Here is a 15,379-nt window from a genome sequence, read left to right on the forward strand (position 1 = left end):
TGCAAACTCTGTGCCGGATGCCCGGGGGAGCCATTCTCGAGCGTGCCGACCACTGCTCTGAGGAACTCTTGTCTGCAAATGCTGACTGAGGTTTCAGACCACCTGCTCCAATGGGCCACGCTAAAGGGTTCAATTTCATTTACCTAAGAGATGATGTCCCATGTTAAAATACTTGGCTAAGTAATCAAGTAAGAACTTGAAAAAGTGAGTGACGCGAATCAGTTCCAGAAACCCACCAGTTCAGTGGGTATTTGTGCTTCTCGGTGAGCCACACCCAACCCGCCTTCTGCTGCTCTTAGCAACAGAGTATGTATAAACCAAGGTACACAAATTCTTCATTCAAAACAGTACCACACCACGGCACATCACTAGAATATTTACCAATATCTGGATTGAAGATTTCCTCCACAACCAGCTGAAAAAATTCTTTGGAAACACCTCCCTCATCAACGCCTTGTTCTCCCTCGAATTCCACATACAACTGTTTCTTCAAGTCTGCAGGATTTTCCATGGCGATCATCTCTAGCTAGTGAGGGAAAAAATAAAGTGAAAAGATGATGACTGCCAATAGTAGGTAGGGCGAGGGAGCAAAGACAAGTTACTGACTTTTGGTTTGTTTTAAATGGAAACAGGTAAAAAAAGCTAGTGAGGGCAAACATTTAGTCTCATAGATAATGGAAAAATAGGACAGAAAAGAAACCCAGCGTAGACTTAGAAAAGGGTTACTTTCTAACTACTTATTTCTTATGCAATTGACAAAGAATACAAATAGAATTAGATTTTGTTACTTGTGTATAACAAACCTGGGCTGTAAGGTTAGGACATGGAAAGAAGATAGCAAAACGCATTAAGTGACTACTCAAACTTTTTGCAATTCAGCAAAAATAACGGAATACAGAAGTCTGACTTCAAAATTGTTTGCTAGTAGTTCTTTATATTACAATAGAAACTCAAGAATTAAGTCTTGCTATCTATTAAGCCATAAGTAAACTAATTTCAATTAAGAAAAACACATTGGCTAAGTAGGGAAGCCATTTGTGGTCTCTAATAGCGCTCAGTATAAATCACTAGTTTCAATGGATCAGAACACGCCTTACATCCACTTATTTTTGAAAACAGATGAGACATACCTTGCTCACATCCTTACTCCTAACCTCTTACTAAGTTACTAAACCCTAGTACCTAGCATTTCAACTATAACTCTTTACCAATTACACTCTGTAGCTACAGAATAATCAATATACAGTGATTAATCTGTCATTATGAGATTAACCATAAAATCACACTAGATTCTAATGTGAAATACTTATGCTGCAATCTGTTGTTTTATGTATCTGAAATTTATTACACTATGTCTGACTGACCATCCACTTTATTTACTAAATTGACTTTAAATGCTTACTGGATGTTTAAAAAATCAAAACTTTAAAAATAGTTTTGAGCACTGGTTTGGACATTCTAGTGTGTCTTCAAAAAAAAAAAATGTGTGTGTGTGTGTCTCATGAAGTCATGAATCAGGTCAGTTGCCCTAGATCAATGTTTTTCAACTTACCAAGTGCAGCTCCTTAGTGGTAGCCCAATCCGGTTAGTGGTTTACAACCAATAATGGGGGAAATCAGAATGTGTTCCACATGGTAACGGCATCTATTGTTTTGTAGAACTTTTAACTATATGTATAGACAGATAAGCATGTGTGTACTGGGATGTTACGCAAAATCTCTCTTACTAGTGGTTGCAGTCTAAAAACGTTTTTAAGAACAGAGACCAAAATAATCTCCTGGAAATCTTTAACTTTTGGATTCTATGATTCTGTGAATTTAGAACCTTTAGCTGAAAAGAACGTCTGTCCTGTACCACAGCAGTCTCCAACATTTACAGAAACATTTCTATGCCAAATTGTATTAAGATAATTTTATGTTTGAGAACGAGTGTTGTAGAAAAGTCAGAATAGTCTGTACTAGTCCCAACTGTCACAAAACATAACTTTTAACCTTTGAACTTGAGCACGTGAGTCTGTTAAGCCTGTTTCCTCATCTGTAAAGGAAAACGGGGGGGTGGGGAGGTGGGGTTGTCCCGGGAGGCAGTACTCTTCATGCTGCAAAGTTGTGAAGGCTTAATGACGACAGATGAGAACGTTCTAGATGAGGGGCTATATTAAAGTAATAACTTTGCTCTTTGAATAAGATTCAAACTTCAATTTTATAGCCTACTCCCAAGTTTTGAAAATAACCTTGGGGGAAAAAACAGTTGGAACCTGTTTTAAGCCACAGACTATAAAGAATTCTGAAGACTAAATGAGAATTACCACCTTAACTCAAATATGCTCTGCCCAGCAAGGCTAACTTCGCCCATCGCCAGAACCCATTCCTCGTTCTGTCTCCCAGTTCCCACCTGCTGGGTGTCACAGGGCAATGTTGATGCATGGCCTTACAACACAGACAAACCTGCTTCTACCGGGTATGATGCACTCCCAGGCGGAAAAATGGTTCTCTGATACTTAGATTAATGCCTCCCTGACATTCACAAATGAGCACCGACTCCACGCCCACGGGACTGGTGGCGTTTAAAGGATCTGGTGGGGTTTCCACAGGACTCAGAGGCCCTGAGTTCTGGTCCTCCCTCCACCTGAGACACTTCATATGACAACTGAAGCAAACTGATCTGCATCCTCAGTAAAATACTGCACGGCAGTGCATTCCGACCAATCTGTCCCTCCACTCCCCACCTTGAGTGCCAGAAGAATTGGGAAGTGAGTCCCGTTATAACTATAAGCATGTAACGGTCTCTCTCTGCTTTAGTTTATCTGCAAAATGAGCATAATGACATATTAAGTTAATATGTGTGGAGAGCTTAGGTGAAGTCCCCGCACAACAATGCCTTGTAAACACTAGCTCTTGTTATTGTTACTTTGATTTTCATGGTTTTCAGACTCGCTGTAAACCTGATGCCCAGACAGCAGAACGCAGATCCCGGCACTTAGGGGCCAGACACTATTCTAAGCACCTTGCATGTATGAACTCATCTAACTTTCACAACCACCTGATGAGCTCAGTAACAGTGTTCACCCGTTTTATAGACGGCGGTGCAGTAACTTGAACGGCAGAGTAGATTCTAGCCCAGGCCCCACGCTCCTGAAAGCTACATTGTACTGCTCTCATCAGTGACTACCAACACTCTTAAAATTATGGGTGGTGTTTGCCTGCGTTAAAAAAAGTTTGTTTTTTTTTTTTTTTACAGTAAATATATATTACTTTTACAATCAGGATGTTTTCAAATGTAAATATGTAAAAAGAATTTGAAAAACAGGTGGCAACTGATTTCTACAGGTGAAAATTTCCCATTATTATCTGTTCTAATTATTGTCAGATATAAACAAGTGGTCCTGTAAAATACTGTATCATTTACTTATACATGGGTAGCCTACCTTTAAAATAATTACTTGTAAATGTGGTAACAAATACATACAATAAAATTTAGCAATAATCATTTTGACAAAGGCCATTATTAAGAGACTGCATTTACTTTTATTTTTCTTAAAAATAACCACTTCCAACCCATTGTTCAATTAGAGAATAATTTATGAATGAAAACTGCAAAGGCATATCCCTTCATGTAATACATACCATTTAAAACTGTATTTTTTAAATCAAAAGCTGCCTTACTGCAGTAGGATGTTGGAAAATGGGAAAAACGTCAGTGAACATTCTGAAAAGGAGAATTTGTATGCATCCTTGACCTGAGTTCATTTAGTACAGAGACCGGATTTTTATATATAGGTTTTCTTAAAGTAGGGGACATTTTGAATTTATTTAATATGGAGACTGGCAGAAGACAGCTTACTGGAAAAAATAAACAAAAATAGACTGGATGTAATAACATCTACCTCTTTCCTTGTATGACTTTCTCTTCTTACTAAGACTCTTGATTTCATCAATTGTTGGATAAAAGGATTTTCAATTTCTGAACTTTTAATTGGCCATGATGATGAAACCCTAGAGATCATTTTTTTAAAAAAAGTGACCTACTATCAAAGCACTCCCAGAATATCTAGGTAGGATGACATCTCAATATATAAAAATATCGTACTTGCCAGATTTACAAGAGTCAAAAGCAAAGCCCCATCCTTTAAAATCTTCAGTATTCTGGATTATCACTCATGTCAAATCCATCCCTATCCATAGCTGAAACAAAATTCCCTAATGGTACAGAAATTTAATAGAAGTAGTAGCATTCAAATAAACTAGAGCTCTCTAATGCTTAAGACTGCGTGGGATCCCCAAGAATGGCTGGCTTAAAACTACTTCAGTCAACTTACTAGACTCAATGGTGAAACACATTGCTAGCAAGTACGTTTAAACTATTGAATGGGATTTTTAGATTATCCAGATATATTTTTTAATTTCTCTATTAACAGATAAGGTTTTTTATATCTTAAATATAAATTTAGATGTTTGGGTCACAGCCAAGCCACATAATCACATCTGCCTGTGAGACCAGAAACCCTGGCTTCTACTTCCGATTCTGCCATTAATTTCTCCAGGCCACAATCTGAGTTTCACTCCCCTCCCATGTCAGCACTAAGGAGCCTGACAGGCTTCATTGTGTTAAATGATTATATGGTGCTGAGAATCTATGCAGAGCTAGTTCGTTCTCTCATTGGACTCTGAGGACCTAACTCAGGCATGAAGTTCTTCGCTTTGATTAGAATAAATCGTAAGAAACAACAATGGGCATTGCATGAAGCACAGTACAGTGAATGTGTAAGACACACCGGCTACCCATATCGGCACACAATCATCTTATTCGTAAAGCACTGTAGGTCCACTGATAAATGAAAGAACCAAGTTTTGTTTCAGTGAGAACTCAGGGTGTTTAGCAAGGAAAACGCTGGGGGCTGGGTTAGACAGTGCTAGGAGGGTCCAGAAAAAGTGGGTGACTTCTATAGGGGATTGAGAACCACCTCTCTCTCGGTAGTGGGCTTCTCATCGGGGCCTGTCACCTTCCTCTGCTCTAGTTCCTAGTTTTGGACTTTCCCATCCAGTTCTACATCTCTGCCGTTCCTTTTCGCCTTTAGATCTCCACTCCAAATTCTAGGACTCGCTGCCTACTCTAGTCTCACCCCACCACGAACCCCTCTTCTAAGCCTGCTATCCTCACGCATCCTCTCACATAAAAACGGCCTCCAGAAATCTGGACACTGTCCCAGCAGCCCTCCTCCCAAACAGTGGTTTGCAGCCCGGCTTTATCAGAGTCACCGAGGGTACTCCCAGATATACAGATTCCTGGGGTCCACACTAGAGCTCCTCATCAGAACACTTACAGGGGAGAACCTCGGGTTTTTTGGTTGGTTGGTTTTTTAAACAAATTTCCCATTCAGATATGAAGGGAGTTCGGCCTATCTGATAGATGGCAATACTGTTTTCTTCCATGATACTCATACCTCAATCTTGTAACATAAAATTAAAAAAAGTTTTTAGACCCTCTTCCCTTGGGAATGCTCTAAGAAAAATGACAAATTATCTACCTTTAAAAGAATACACAAATAGCTAAATGTTATTAGTAAAATACTGTAAAAACCTTAGGATGCATTTCATTCAAATGGAAGCTGAGCTCTGAGCTCATGTTTATCACTGTACTACTTTCTAAGGAACTAAAAATAATGAAAATAAGTCCTAGTAACTTAAGGGTGTGCGGTAGTTCTTAAAATAATTCTGAGGTATCTATTTGTGGAAAGACAACTTTTATTACATTTCATTGATTCTAAAATTCATTTTTCTGTTTTCACATTTGAACATCATGAAATCAGAACATACCACACAACTAATCAGCAGCATTTGTCCTCCTTTATTAGTAATAATATAGTGAGATCCACAATCAGAGGTATCTTAGGTTCCATAAAAATAGTGTAAATGCTAATTGTTCTGTTGTCATGAAAGACACTTCCTCTAAAAACTCCAATTAGGAAACAATTTGCTAGTCTACTTTGAATTACATGGTACATGAAAGCAATGAACATATTTTTCTTTTAAAAAATCTGTAATTATTCATTGAAGTTCCTCCCCTCCCTCTTCCTCCACGCTATCAGCCTTACAGTAACTGAAAACCAAGACCCCAGAGAAAAGTCAATCGCGTCGCACATGTAGTCACTGCTTTCCCGGCCTCATCTATAAACGAAGGAGCAGGCGAGCCCCAAGTCTCCTTCCAGCCCTTAGTCTAGGCCCCTAATTCTGTAATTATCAGTTTTAGGCTCCCCACCAAGTGCCTCCTTCCTCTTACCTCCCAGACCCTACCCTGCAGTTCAAAATAAAATGGCAACAAAGTGGTCAATAGATTTACTTTGTTTGTCAAGCTGGGATACAAAATGAAGAATGAGGCTTTAAAAGAAGCAAAGTAGATCTTTAGGGAATAAGGTGTTGAGAATCCATCCTACTTCTGAGTGGTCACCTGAGAGGATGACCTTAAACTACATTTGTTGTGAATTTATTACTAAAATACTATGACTTTATCACCTGCTATGAATATATTTTTTAAAAAGGACAATTATCAATTTGATTTGGAAGACCTATTCTGATGCTCACTGTCTAACCTTTTCACGCTGTGTTATTAAAAAAAGAGAAAAGGGAGGGAGTTAAGAGAGATCTGCTGGCTGAGCATTGAGACCCTGACGGAGCTCCTCAGTGGTCACGATCCATTTTCACAGCTCTACTGCTTCAAGTGCCACACACAGGACTTCTGAAGTGAACTGCTTTTGTGGTTTGGGAACATCCAAGTTCAGGTGTTACCTAGTGAATCCTGATTTATAACACGACAAACCGTAACCTTTAGTTTTGACATAATTAAGTAGAACTCACTAAAAAACCCCGTTATCATAATGAAAAAGCTCTGTTAATTTTACCCTAGCGCCTGCTTAAAGGAAGGCCTTATAAACCAAAACGAATGATTGTTTCCTCAAGATCTTAGATGATAATTTAAAAATAGAATGAGGCATACAAAAAGTACTAAACTTTTGTGGGTTCTTGGCCTTGCTTTAGTTGGAGAGAAAAATAAGGCTGAGTGGATTTCTGAGGAGAGGGCAGATACAGAAAGTGGACAATTTTTTTTAACTCTGGATTGAATTTCACAAGACAGTAATTTCACTGCTTTCTAAAGGCCAGTCACAGCTTTTGCTGGAAACAAATGAAAGGATCTCAACCCCAGAAGCTAAACACATAATGTGTATGTAGTTCTAGGATCTGCAGTCGCGTTCTAACAACGGAAACGAGTGGAATACCACTCACGTCCTTATCCGACACCCTGCCATTCTGCTGAGCTGTGGCTTCCTGATGGGCAGTTAGGAAGTATGTTCGTTCTTCACATAGCTCAGAACGACATAACTAAAAAAACACGGGCACCAGAAGTAAGAGATGATGGTTACTCCACGCAGGGAAGGCCCCCTTCTATCTGCTGAAGAACAGCCAGCATTGCTTAAATAACGCAGACTCTTTCTTCAACACTGTACATATATTTGGTTATTTTTCAAAACCAGTAACCAAGAAAAGCGGCACAGAAACCCTGCAACTTAAATTTCTGAGGCGTCAAACAACTTTTTCTACTGGTTTACAGCTTCATGAATTCTCAGGTTTAGAGAAATCCACTCTAAAACTGAAATATGTTTTACAACAAGTATCGCTACTTCCTTGTTGTCCGTGTCATGGGTTCTTATCCTCTATTAGTATAGGCTGACTGTACCTTAATTTTAGTTCACATTAAACTTGCAGTTGATAAAAAACTAGCAAAGATAGGAATACCTAATACTATGAGTACAAGAAAACCCTGAGATAAATAAAGCGCCTATGACAAAGGTAAATTTTGGCAGAAATGACTGGCAGCTGGTTTCTGTCTTCCGGCCAGGCCCACACTCTTAAATGGGGGCGCTAACATTTTTCCTTTCTTTGGAGGGACAGAATGAGAACCAGGAGGCCCGAAGGTGGGTACCTGTGTCCCAGTCTCCTCCCAGCTCAGTCTCCCTGGATCAGGCTGGTAAGAGACACCGCTAACCCTAACAGTCCCGAAACAGCTGCTATTAGCCAGCAGCTTCAGCAAACTCCAAGAGCTAGCGTGGCACGGAAGTGGGAGGAAAACTACCACGAGGCCAGGCCACGCAGGATGCTGTGAGTGCCCCAGCAGGACCCCTCACTGCAGCAGGCACCCACCTGCCCAGGGCCCTCAGTCAACTTCACAATAAGGCAACTCTGAATTTTGCACGGTGACACTTTGGGACCCCACCTATCATTTTATGGTGTGGCTTTAATGCATCACTTCTCCCAGTTAAGACCTGGTGTTCGTACTTGTGACTGGCCATCTCCACATTCCCCCTGGTCCTGGGCTCTGGTCTTTCTCCCACAGCCACCTCTGCTCTGAATGGAAACTTCTGGGGCTATCTGTCGAGACTTAGAAGATCAATTCTTTTTCCAAGAGAGAGCAACCCTGCTAAAAGACAACCAACACTCTGTGGAGCACACCAATGAAGATGGAGGAACGACGGTGTAATACTCACGTTTACAATAAAAAGTATCACGTGCCCCACGCTATAGACAGCATTGCTTTCCTTCCAGAGGGTCACTTACAGAAAGAATCCCCGGCACTGTATCACAGTTAGGTGTCTGATCCGGGACTCATTTTTAAACAGGAGCTCAACTTACCCGGACAAGAGCGTCATCTATGATATGGTCACGTCGGACTTTGAGTCTCAAATATGGATTCAACTGCTGCCCTTGAACTAAGCTGTAGAGAACAGTGATCCTTCGTTCACTGTACATGCGAATTCTATTGTCATAATACAATCCCAAATTCTTTGTGACAGCATTCAATATAAAGGGACATGTCATAAAAGAGAATTTGTTCTCTGTTTCTACTTTGAAAAAAGTGTAATCTTTATCCATCTCTAGGACATCATTCAGCGGCTCGTTAATAAACTCTTCAAAAGGGACGAGTGGTTTGCGACAATCCAGGGTCTTCACACCGAGCTCGGTTTCGAGTGGGTCCACTCGGGGACCTTTCTTGTTCCTTCTCTCCTCCCCCAGCAGCTCCTGAAGCGTCAGCTCGCTGGACTCGGGGATGGGCTCCTCGTCGTCGTCCTCGTTGTGGCTGGTGTCCACGTCCCCGCCCACGACGTTTGCATAGTAAACCATCTTCAAGCACTTGGAGGCCGCGACTATGGCGTCGTCGTCATTCACCAGGTTTCTCTCATTCACTAGGTTCCGATTGTTAAATTCATTGCTTATGACCTTGTACGTAATAAGCTGCTGAAATGTCTCCATCATTCTCCGAATCTGGTCTGCACTGTATTTGGACCACAGTCGGATCAGTTTTCCTTGGGCTGCAAGGGGAAGCTTACTCATTGCTTTGCAGAATAGCGGCAAAGCCATTTCCAGATATTCAGGGCTGTGGAGGTTCCTATTCTCCATCACGATGATGAATAAATTCAGATAATTAGGATCTCGGGAGTACACGTTGTGATACGTCAAGTCACATTCCACGTTGGGTGACAAGTATACCAGTGCATTGAGAAAGGCAGTTTCTATCTTTTCATTAGCCAGCAGCCTGGTGTAGACCCTTCTGATGGCCTCGATGTCCACAGACACGTCCTCAGGGCCCAGTTTTTGTGAGTTATCGCCTTGCGAGCTCTCACTCATCCTGGAGGATGACGCTTCGGAACCCTCCTCCATGGCGGCGGCAGCAGAGCACGCAGCCTTCTCCTTCTCATCTTCGTCTTTGTCTTCGTCCTTTCCTTGGAGAGACTTCAATTCCTCCTTGGTGTGCTGTTTGACTTTCCGGAAGCTCTGGACCAAAGCCTCGGCGCTGGAAAACACTCTCCCGATGACCCGGATCAAAGGGGAGTAATCCTCTCTCTCTCTACACACTTCAAGAATTTCATAGACCAACTCTTCTGTTAGGTAAGTCACATCTAGAAAAGGAGAGGGAAAAGAGGACATTTATTTTCATCACGTACGTACGTTTACTTTATTAGTTAAGTTCTAGGGTAAAGTAAAATAGCCAAACATTTTGATTCAATTCATGACTTACAATTCTTTTGAAAATGTATCTAATACTTAGACTCCACAACAAAACATTATGTATACCTGTTTTTTAACGCATCACTAACAACGACGACCTCACCCATTCTTACATTCTTTCAGTAACACACAGCTTTTAATGAGTTTGCCGTTTTCCAGGGTCACAGCATATGTTAACACGCACCTTTAGCTGTAACTACGAACCAGGCACACCTCTGATGACCTTGCTTGGGAGCAGAAACACTATTTATCCGAGAGGTTTCTTCTTCATCTCACTAGTCTGTTCTCAAGACGAAGGATTTAAAAAAGGTTCCTTCAGCACCCACTTTGAGAAATAGCTCTTGTCCTACGTTTCTACATATTAAAACCACATTCGTTTCTTTCGAGCCTTCCTTTTCGTTGTTTCCAGGGCGGACATTCTTGAGAATCAGTAGCCGACCATTTCTCTCTCCTAAGCTCCAAAGGTGGCAGGCGCTGACGTCTGCAACCAGGAATCAGGTTGGACTAAACCTCAGTGTCAGGAAATGGCACAGAGCAAAAGCCAACAGCGGGGGAAGAAGGCGACATAGGAGCAGATGAGGGCAGCGGCCATTCCGCAGTCACCAAAACCTGTTCCCTGTCCTTCCTGGGCGCAGAGTTGGAGCACATCTCCCAGCCTTTGAGATTCGTGCTACTTCCAGGCCTCCGGTTCGTTCCCCTGAGGAAGGGGATGAAGCTCCGCAGGGGCTCTGAGAGCCCGTGGGGAAGGTGACAGCACCTCTGGTGGCACACCATTCCACGTCACTAACTAACTGAAACTTGATTCAATGTTACTGAAAGCTTTGGTGGTGTGCTCTAACTTACTGTCCTCAACAAAAGGCTTCCTCTTGAATACCGCCGGTAGGCAGAGCCCTGTCAGTCATTCAGAAACTTACTACCTTGTTACTGGTATGTTCACTGAGGGAAAGAAAGCCTGGAGCTGAGGATTACAAAAGAAAACGAAGTTTTTAACAAGTTTGGAATACAGGACCATGTAGAAAATAAAACAAGGCTTGGCTGAAGATTACCACTGACAGGGCGGATGCTTGGCCGTGCCTGGGGGGAAGGTGAGCAGGACGCGGAAGAATGTACTGGAAGGAAAATGGAACCATTTCTTAGGTAGCTGTTTAAAATTCTGCCTTACCTTCAGAAACAGAGAGGCCAGCCCTTCCTCTTTCTGCCTCTTTCACCGCGTAGTGCTAGGGTTCCACGCTCATGTAGATAATTTCACCAGCTGTTCCATAATTTAAATAGACTCCGTGGCCTATTTAGGACATTAACTACCACTTAATACATTTTTCCTAGTGGAAAATGTTTACAAGTTCCAATCTATCCATTAACAAAGGAACTTTGGGAGTATGATCTGCTTCTAATTAGAAACCACTGGAACAGTAAAATACAGCTAAATAACTGACTCAATTATTACTTCTGTCCTTTACCACAATGAAAAAATTGGTCCCACTACTGGGGTGCCAAAAAAATATATACAAGTGGACAACTGGTCAGCGGTGCTCAAGCAGTAGTTCGCCGTCATCAGAAGTGTCTGGACGCTGATGGGAACCACTCTGAGCACCTCTTGTAACTGCAGAAGTCAAATGTGACTTGTATTCATCTTTTGTTATCGGTATATGTTATTACAATTTTAACAGTTTTCCTTTCTTAAAATGTGTATACATTTTTTTGGCACCCTCTGTATACCATCATTTCCTAATGTCACACGATTAGACAAAACAAACCCCTCACATGTTATCTAAATCTCCAATCTGGTTTTCACTCAAAAACTCTCAATGAAAAATAGTATGTCTTACCCTTAAAATCGTCTCTTGCTCCGAGCCCTTCCTTCTTGTTCATCTTGCTGTCAGAGCAGGCGTTGTTGGCAGCACCTTTCGAGTTTTCCAGGTAAGCGGAGCTCGCTCCTTTCTTGGAGGGATGAGGATCACAGAGTTTTGCATTAATCTTATAAAGCTCCAGGGCTTTAATAGCCGCCGCATTGTTATCCATACGACGGAAAGATGGACAGGACGCACAGAACTCATTCGTGCAGGCCTCATTTCCACAGCCCTCAGTTAACTGGTGGTAGTAGCGTTCTATTAGATGCTTTGCAGCTGCTCGCTTCCTGTACCAAACAGTCAAACAGTAGGCACGTGATTAGTACGGCTCAGGGCTGCGGCCCCGCAGGTTGGCAGCAAGGCAGTCATTAATCAAGCACCGAACTCGTCAACTTGCACATTAAGACGAGGTGTAGCAACTGGAGATCTGGTCACACAAGGCTTTTTTAACTAGTGAACTATTTCATGAATTCTTCCTAAGGTACTATGGTGAATACCAATGCTTATCAAAATCACTGTTTTAATAGAATATGCTTTCCTTTGGTTAAAAAAAGGGGGAAAAAGCTTGTTTGATGGTAAATATAGTTAAAGCTGTTTAGGGCAATGGGAAAATCACAAGGTTTATGGCTAAGAATTTTAGTGTTTATCACTTTAAAAATTAACATTGAGAAAAGGAGAGTCTATTTAAAGTATCAATCCAGCTTTCCTTAATATAATCACCATTTTGTTTCAACAGTTTGTAAATACTTGATTTATCGTTAACACAGAACTTATATCTGGAAGAAAACATGTCTCCTCACTCCCAATTATCTACCATATGTGGCATTTAAAAATAAATTTATCAATGAAATATCCAATACAGTGTTATCGTACAACCTTGAACCTAAAACATGTTAAACTTCCTTGTTAATCTCCAGTGACAGGAACATGAAATAGTTTAAGTTTCCTTAGGGCAAAATCTTATGTTCCTCTTACGCTGTGAATTTAACAGTATGTAGACTGATGTGCCAGGATGGCTGTCCCGGCAGAGCCACCAACAATGCTGAGGAACAGATTGCATATTTCATCAAGGAAGAAGTTGGCTACAGTACCTCCGTGGTTCATTCCACACTAAGCTATGCTTCTACAATCTGACGGTATGAGATGACTGTAATTCCAGCAGAGTAATCTACTGGATCTGAAAAACCAATTGAGGTATCCTTTTGGTCCCACGTTCACATGAATAGGAACAAAAACTGCAAATCATCCAAACTATGAAAAAAAAATTACCTAATTTAGTTCTCAAAGAGTTCCCACAATTATCTTACTACTATGGTACATGGTATTAGAGTTCACCCCTGGTTAATTGTACACATGGCTTGTTAATCACAAGAAACCGAAGAACTACAATAGGCACATACTAAGCAGTAGATAAGGGACACGTTAGTAAGTCCAATTTTTCCTCAAAGTAGGATGTTGTCTCTAAACTATCAAGGAGACAAAAATAATTCAAACACATTGTATTCATCCTGGTGCTTCTATTTTTCAAACGTTCCATGCAAATTTACCATTCATTGCATGCAAACAGAGAAAACACCCCAAACACAAAAACTGCATGAACATGACTTCTAAGAGATATTTTATATGTAGCTATAAACAATCCCACTTTTGAAAATTAAAGATTATTAGTCTCGATATATCAGTATGCAAAAGATAAAGGGACAACACGTAGAGAAAGAGAAATCCGGACTCTAGAAGCTTTATACCACACTGGCATCCTTCAGTAAGCACAGGAAATTTATGCCATCCTCTCCGAAGTGCAGTGGCCTGCCTGAGTGAGGACGTATCATACATAACAGCTGTGTGTTTCCTCTCTGGAGGAAAACTCTGGGCATGTATCAAAAGTCTTAAAAACGAAGCAGAGAATGAACCATGCGAATGAATGACCCCACTTGTGGGGAACCACTGGACAATTCTGCAAAAATGCATTGCTTCTGTGAAATCGGGGGGGGGGGATCAACATGCCCCAAAATAGCTGATTATTTAAATGACTACTGTCCACACGATGGAATAAAAATTGCCAAGATCTCAATTTGGCGAGGACGAGTATTACTCCTACACCACCACCTGACAAGTCAGATACAAAGTGGTAAGTGCAGGATGAAGCCACTTGTATTTCAAGTGCTAAGAGTCATTTTCTCTGCTGTAATCGAATGGGTATTTTAAATTCTCTTTTTGCTTCTAATTTATTTTTTCTATAATGAACATGCTACTTGCATATTAAAATTCATACGAATGGGGAAATGTTAAGTGATTTAAAACTTCACATACCTGATTTAAACAGCCTTCAGATTTACTAATTTATCCATATGATTTTTAAAGATTATCTATCAAAAATCAAAACACCAAAATACTCTAGCTATTTTTCTAACAAGAACAGCAGGTTTTGTCCTAAAAAAAAAAACCCCACACTCGTCATGATGTCTAGAGAAGCGTGTACTCATAAAGGAGTGTGAACGATAACAACAGGACATGACGAGGAATCAGAAGTTAAGCGACAGCTCCTTCTGCCTCGAAGCAGCTGCGGGATCCTGAACAAGGCCTTCCCTGGGCCTCAGGCTTCCATTGCTAAGATCCCTTTCAGTTCTTCACTTCAGGTTATTCTACGTAACAGGGGGGCCGAGCAAGGAAGCACCATTCGCTGAATGCCTGATAACACACTAGACACGCTGCTAAGCACTCTGACAGATTCAAATGACGAGTATCTTCGGTCCACAGCCAAGAGGAGACAGGACTGAAAGAGTCACATCACGGACTCAAGATGACACAAAGGAAAGTGCAGGACGAGCACAGGGGTTCAGAGCCTAAGACGTTTCTACTAGATTCTTACAGGTGATGCATTTTAAAATAATTCTTACCAACAGCAGTACTACAGACATTTATGGACAAAATCCCCTAAGTAACGTGCAACTGAAAGCAGGAAAACACCCTCCTGAAGAGTTGTAGTTTGAATCTCGTATTTGTGCGTGACATCTGGGTTCACACAAGTACTGGGTTCCCACAACTACAGGAAGTTTCTCGAGGAACAGGCACCGCTGCATTCTGTGAAGCTGACGTACCTAGAATCTGTTGGGGACCCAAGTGGCAGGCACTTCCCGATGTTCCCGCCTGAAGAGGCAGGAGATCCCAGCAGGTAAGAGCTGGCACTCTGAGGCCAGGCTGCCAAGTGTGCACGCTGGCTCGGCCACTTACTAACTGCAACCTTGAATGAGTTTCGTAACCTGTGTGCGTCTATTGCCTCCTCTTTAAAATGATGGTGTCTATGCAATGGCTGTGAGCGAATGAGATGAGTTAACATATACAACATGCAGCACATCCTGGCCCAGCAAACGGGCGGGAGAGGCAGCCGCTGTTGTTACCACTGCTGTCGTCCTCAGCAGCCTAGGAACCGGCCCCTTAACTCTGGAGCTGCTGGTGCCCAGAGTAGTCACACATCTA

At 41.5% G+C, this 15,379-nt stretch overlaps 1 protein-coding gene across 4 annotated transcripts in view; it reads right to left on the reverse strand.

Moving 5' to 3' along the window:
- UBE3A (ubiquitin protein ligase E3A) overlaps positions 1-15,379 on the reverse strand; it is a 70,948-nt gene that overhangs the window by 22,431 nt on the left and 33,138 nt on the right. For all 4 annotated transcript variants that reach the window (XM_033100026.1, XM_033100027.1, XM_033100024.1 and 1 more), the window contains 3 exons: positions 11,882-12,189; positions 8,682-9,946; positions 382-526 (listed from right to left, as the gene is read on the reverse strand). In XM_033100026.1, the coding sequence (XP_032955917.1) occupies positions 382-526; positions 8,682-9,946; positions 11,882-12,189 (1,718 nt within the window). The remainder of the gene's footprint in view (positions 1-381; positions 527-8,681; positions 9,947-11,881; positions 12,190-15,379) is intronic.

The sequence above is a fragment of the Rhinolophus ferrumequinum genome, chromosome 28 (genome assembly GCF_004115265.2).
Source record: "Rhinolophus ferrumequinum isolate MPI-CBG mRhiFer1 chromosome 28, mRhiFer1_v1.p, whole genome shotgun sequence".
NCBI lineage: Eukaryota > Metazoa > Chordata > Mammalia > Chiroptera > Rhinolophidae > Rhinolophus > Rhinolophus ferrumequinum.